The sequence below is a fragment of the Phaethon lepturus genome, unplaced genomic scaffold (genome assembly GCF_000687285.1).
Source record: "Phaethon lepturus isolate BGI_N335 unplaced genomic scaffold, ASM68728v1 scaffold34653, whole genome shotgun sequence".
Lineage (NCBI taxonomy): Eukaryota > Metazoa > Chordata > Aves > Phaethontiformes > Phaethontidae > Phaethon > Phaethon lepturus.
Window position 1 is genome coordinate 1 of NW_010528932.1, and position 4,618 is coordinate 4,618.

Below are 4,618 nucleotides of genomic sequence, written 5' to 3' on the forward strand. Positions count from 1 at the left end.
CTTTTGGACGTTTTCTGTCCAGCGTTCCTGGCCCCTGGGCCGGAGCGGGGGCTGCAGGCGCTTCGCGAGACTGCAAAAGGAGCCGTCACCCGGGACTTAATAGGCGTGCGGTTAGTGCCTTTAAACACCAAGCCTTGCAAAGCTCGGCCCAGCTAAGTTCGCCGCTTCGGCAGCGAAAGCTTTGTGAAGGCGCAGGGGGTCGCGGGGTCAAACGGTGAGCCTCCCGCGAAGAAGGGGCGCGGGCGCTGGCGGAGGGGAGTCCGAGCGCTAGCTGCCGAGGCGCGCGCCCGTAAATGCTTGCCTTGACTGAAGTCCGCTTCTCATTTGCAGGCCACTTGTGATGGATTTTTAGCACTTTGGCAGTTTGGTAACTCCGATTCAGGTAAGTAGAGAGGAAAAAAAAAAATTTTTTTTTTTTAAAACTACCGTTGTTTTTTACCAGAAGACGCTGATTTGTGCGCGTGTATGTGTGTTTCCCTTGTAGATAGGAGGTTCTCGAGGTCTGAAGACGCGGACGTACCCACCGATGGCCTGTTCCTGGATTCAGCACTAGCCCAGAGGCCGACCTGCGGTTTCTGCAGGAGGGTCTTCCGGCGTGCTGAGGAGCTGAAGGAGCACGTCCACCAGCACGCTTTCTCCATGCTTCTCCCGTTCGACGTGGTTGACTGCTCGCGGCCTGGCCTTGCTGACAGCGTGCCTCCCGGCCAGCTCGCCCGCTTCCAGTGCTCCAAATGCCCCGCGAGCTTCACCCTGAAATCCAACATGGATCGGCACGAAAAGACCATCCACTTCAACTGTAAGAAGATGCAGTGTCCTCACTGCGCCAAGCTGTTTCGAGACAAGACAGACTTAAACCGACATCTTACATCCGTGCACTCGAGCGAGCGTGCTTTTGTGTGTCTCTTCTGTGGCAAGGGCTTTGGTACCCAGAAGAACCTCGCTAACCACGTGAAAGCGTGTTACCTGGGCTCTGCCCGGCTGGGCGGGTTGGAGCTTTTGGACAGCGTAGGACGAAACGAGGATCCTGAGGATGCGTAGCGACTGTTGCGTGTAGGAGACGCTTAAACTAGGAAAAGCAGATTGTTCCATTGTTCTCCTGCGGCAAATAAACGTACCACAGGCGTCGTACAATAGAGTAACTCCCCAAAGCTGATCAGGCTGATAACGTGCTGGTTCCAGACGTCGCGTAGCTGCAGCCACCATGCAAGTTTTGTGCGAAGATAACTTTTGTCAGCCCATACGATGGGCACTTTGGCTGTTTTATTGGTGTGATCATACTGTGTGCTTGTACTACCTTAAACTTTTTTTTATGAGTAGATCTCAAAGTGCTTTATAAAAGAGACGGTGATGTTTTCCTCGAATTCCCTGGGAAAAGAACACACCTCAGCACGAGTGTGTTAAGAATAGAATTAATAGTAGAATTCGGTCTTCTGAGTTGTGGTCTAGTGCTCCATCCATGAGACAATTCGGGCGTTTCAGGGTGTTTCAGCTTGAGATTAGGCGCTGTGAAAGCACTGGGTTTCTTGGCCCTGTAAACCGTGTATAAAGTCTGGTTTTCTGTGTCATTGAAAGGAGAAAAACATGCTGCTTGTCCACATGTGCAACAGGGTATATTATTTGGGCTTGAAAGTTGTCGCAGGGCTCGTGTATTTTATTGCTATATGTTGGAGTACTTTTTGGACTTTCAAAAAAATATACTGGAGCGTGGCTGTGGTTTTCAGGGATTCTGGAAAATTTTCTGACTTGTTTGTTTTATAGGGTGTAATTAAGTTAGCCAGACTGAATGTATGTTGTTGAAGAGAAGAGAGGAGGCTTTACACGGATCTACTTGTAACTTAGGGTGTGCATACAAAATCTGCAATGGTTGTTACTGGAGGGTGGAAGTCTTACTGTAATTCCTATTTTAGTACATGAAATTAATTTATTTTTTTAAAAGATTAAGTATTTTTGTGTCTCTCACTATATATTTACATGCAAAACCAGATTATAGTAACTGTGAAATGAAAGTAGCATAATTAAGTGTAGTGCTTCCCAGCTGCTCTGTGTACAACACACAGCTTGTCAGCAGCTTGAGCTTTAGCGTTGCAGGGTTGCTTTCCTCAGTGTGCGAGCAAGGCAGCGGAGGAGACAAAGGCAACTTCTACAAACGATCTTTAGAGTTCTTCAGGGAAGTTCTTTTTCGTGATGTTGTTGCACCTCAGGGAGGCAAAAATGAGAAATATTTGGTCGTGCACAAAGCGGACTTGAGCAGCCGGGAGGTCTCCGGTGGAGAGATTCTTGCAGAGCTGTTTCCTGTGGAACGCTGGACTGGGAGAGACGACCCGGTTCCTGCTGCCTTTGCTCTCGCAGAGAGGGAACAGGTACATTCTGGTGCAGCGCTGCTCTGCCCGAGTCGGAGCTTCAGGGAGACGGACGGCTCCGTGCGCGTCAGCGCTGGCTTTCCGAGGGTTGGGAAGCCAGAGTTTCCCTGCTTGGCTTAGTTCTTACTCTCCGTTTGAGTGGGGTGCAAGTCAGAGTTGAGAGTATGTTCCTACATAATTACTGTAGTACACTACACTTTTTAATTTATTTTTTTTCCCCCGCTCTTGTTCCCACTGACGTCTTTGGCATTGTGGGTCATGGCTGCCTGCGAATGTGTATAGTTTATAGTCTTGTCAGCTTCCCTTGCTGCAGATATTGGTTTAATTACCTCGTAATTTATTTTGCTCTTAAATAACCAGCAAGCGAGGAAGGAGAAAGCTGAGCCAGAGGAGAAAGTTGTGGCCAAAATGAGTTTTATCTGGAAATTTGGGAGCAGCATAGTAAGATTTGTCTGAATCGGAAAAGTAAGATGCCAGCAAAAGTAACCTCAGCAAATTTTAAAAGGCTCTGTTCCCATGATAAGTTTAATGACGTTTCATGTTTGTTCATCTTTCTCATACTTGAGAATTTAACTCAACATGGAACTACTTTTCTATAGTCAGGTCAACTCATTCTCTATAATAGAGGTTTAAGTAGTATTTTACTTGGCCTGTACATCAGAGCGCTTCCTGACTTCAGTGCTGAGGGTTTCCAGTGGTTCCCTTCAGGATCAGGAGTAGGGTTCTTGTTTTGTTTTTTTTTTTAAATGTTAGAACTATAGAGTATAGCATAGCAGAGGCTTACAGAGTTTGTGTAGAAAACTTTGTAAAAGCCCGATTTTTGTGTTAGAAAATGGCATGGGCAGATGATGGGAAGTGTAAGTCTGACAGTTAAATTGCACCTTGCTATTCATAACCTTAAATAGAATGAGGATTAAGGGGATAAGAATTCTCATAAAGTTTGGAATTCTTTGTAAGAACCAAACGGGTGTAGCATTTCAGTGATTACCAGCTACCCGTCGGTTTACAGAGTTAATGCTGGCTCTGTTCGGCGGTGTATCACTAGTGCTTTTCCTTCTCTCGCGTCGGGGACGGAGGAGCCCGTTTCATTTAACAGCCTCAGGGGACTGAGTAAAGTTACTTGGAGATAACAACACCAAAAGCTTTTTTCCCCAAGTGTGATTGTGTTGGTTCTAAAAACGCACATCTTCTGTAAATACTTCAGTGAAGTTAAGTACGTAGATTTTTACTCTGGCACTGTTTGTGTTATGTTCTCCATTTCTTGGTGCTGTTCTTCCTATAGTTGTGTCCAGTAGCTGGTCATCAACGGCACTACTCTTAAGGGTCTTGATGGTGGTCTTAAAGATTATTTCTTAGGACCTTAATGCTGCTATACGTAAGCTCTATAAAATATTGTCATTTAGACAGAAGTTTATACCTATACCAAAGTCGGTATGTTGTTCATTAAATATATGTGCTTGTGGGTGCATATATTTAAGAGTACTGTGAAAATGTTAACTCTGCGATACGGTTATTTTTCTAACAATGTTGTTATTTTTCAGATGTTTACTTTTGTAGATAGAAAAACTAAATATATGGCTATTTGTTGAAAAAATAGCTCTCAATAAAACTACAGCTGCAAAAAGTGCTTTCTGACTATTTTTAAATAGCGTACTAGAAGCTGAAAACGTTACTCTCCAGCGATTTAAGCTGAATAGAGGCCAAAGTAAGCGTGAGGGATCTTGAAATCAGAAAGTGTTACGAATACGTTGCTGAAAGTACATTTATGTGTCGGAAACACTTGACTATTTGTGTGTGAAAGCGGCGTGCCTGGGCTGCAGGTTGCCCACCGAAGGTTTGGCGTTGCCTTTTCAGCTTCTGCGGGAGTGCAGCCACGAAGCGAAGGGATGGGTACGGCCAGCAAGTGAGAGGAGGCGTCCGGTCAGTTGGGAAGCGACAGGATCGGGTACAATCCGGCGATGTAGGAGATACGGGGGGGTGTGGTATTCTCTGCTCTTAAAGCCCTTTTGCTTTGTAATCTTGGGATTTGGTTGCTCTGAGCGTTTCCATGTCATTTTTTTTCCAAAGCGAGGTGGATAAACCTGACCTGCTGAGCTGTGCGAGCCGTGGTCTACGCGTGTAGCGTGTCTGTCTTGTCGAGTAGCGCTGGCCGTGGCGTGGACCGGAGGAAGGAGGGCTGCGTGTCCCCTCTTGACTTCCCTTGATCAGCTTACAGCTCGCTTACCTTGTCTAGACTCCACAGTAATAGGTTTATAGCG

At 46.1% G+C, this 4,618-nt stretch overlaps 1 protein-coding gene across 1 annotated transcript; it reads left to right on the plus strand.

The window, feature by feature from the left end:
• Positions 1 to 330: 330 nt before the first annotated feature.
• On the plus strand, positions 331 to 1,038 carry LOC104618259 (gastrula zinc finger protein XlCGF53.1-like; the record flags this gene model as incomplete). The annotated part of the gene is made up of 2 exons (XM_010283804.1): positions 331 to 382; positions 485 to 1,038. Coding segments are annotated over 2 exons (606 nt in total), but the record flags the coding sequence as incomplete, so codon positions are not given.
• Between the last annotated feature and the right edge of the window lie 3,580 nt (positions 1,039 to 4,618).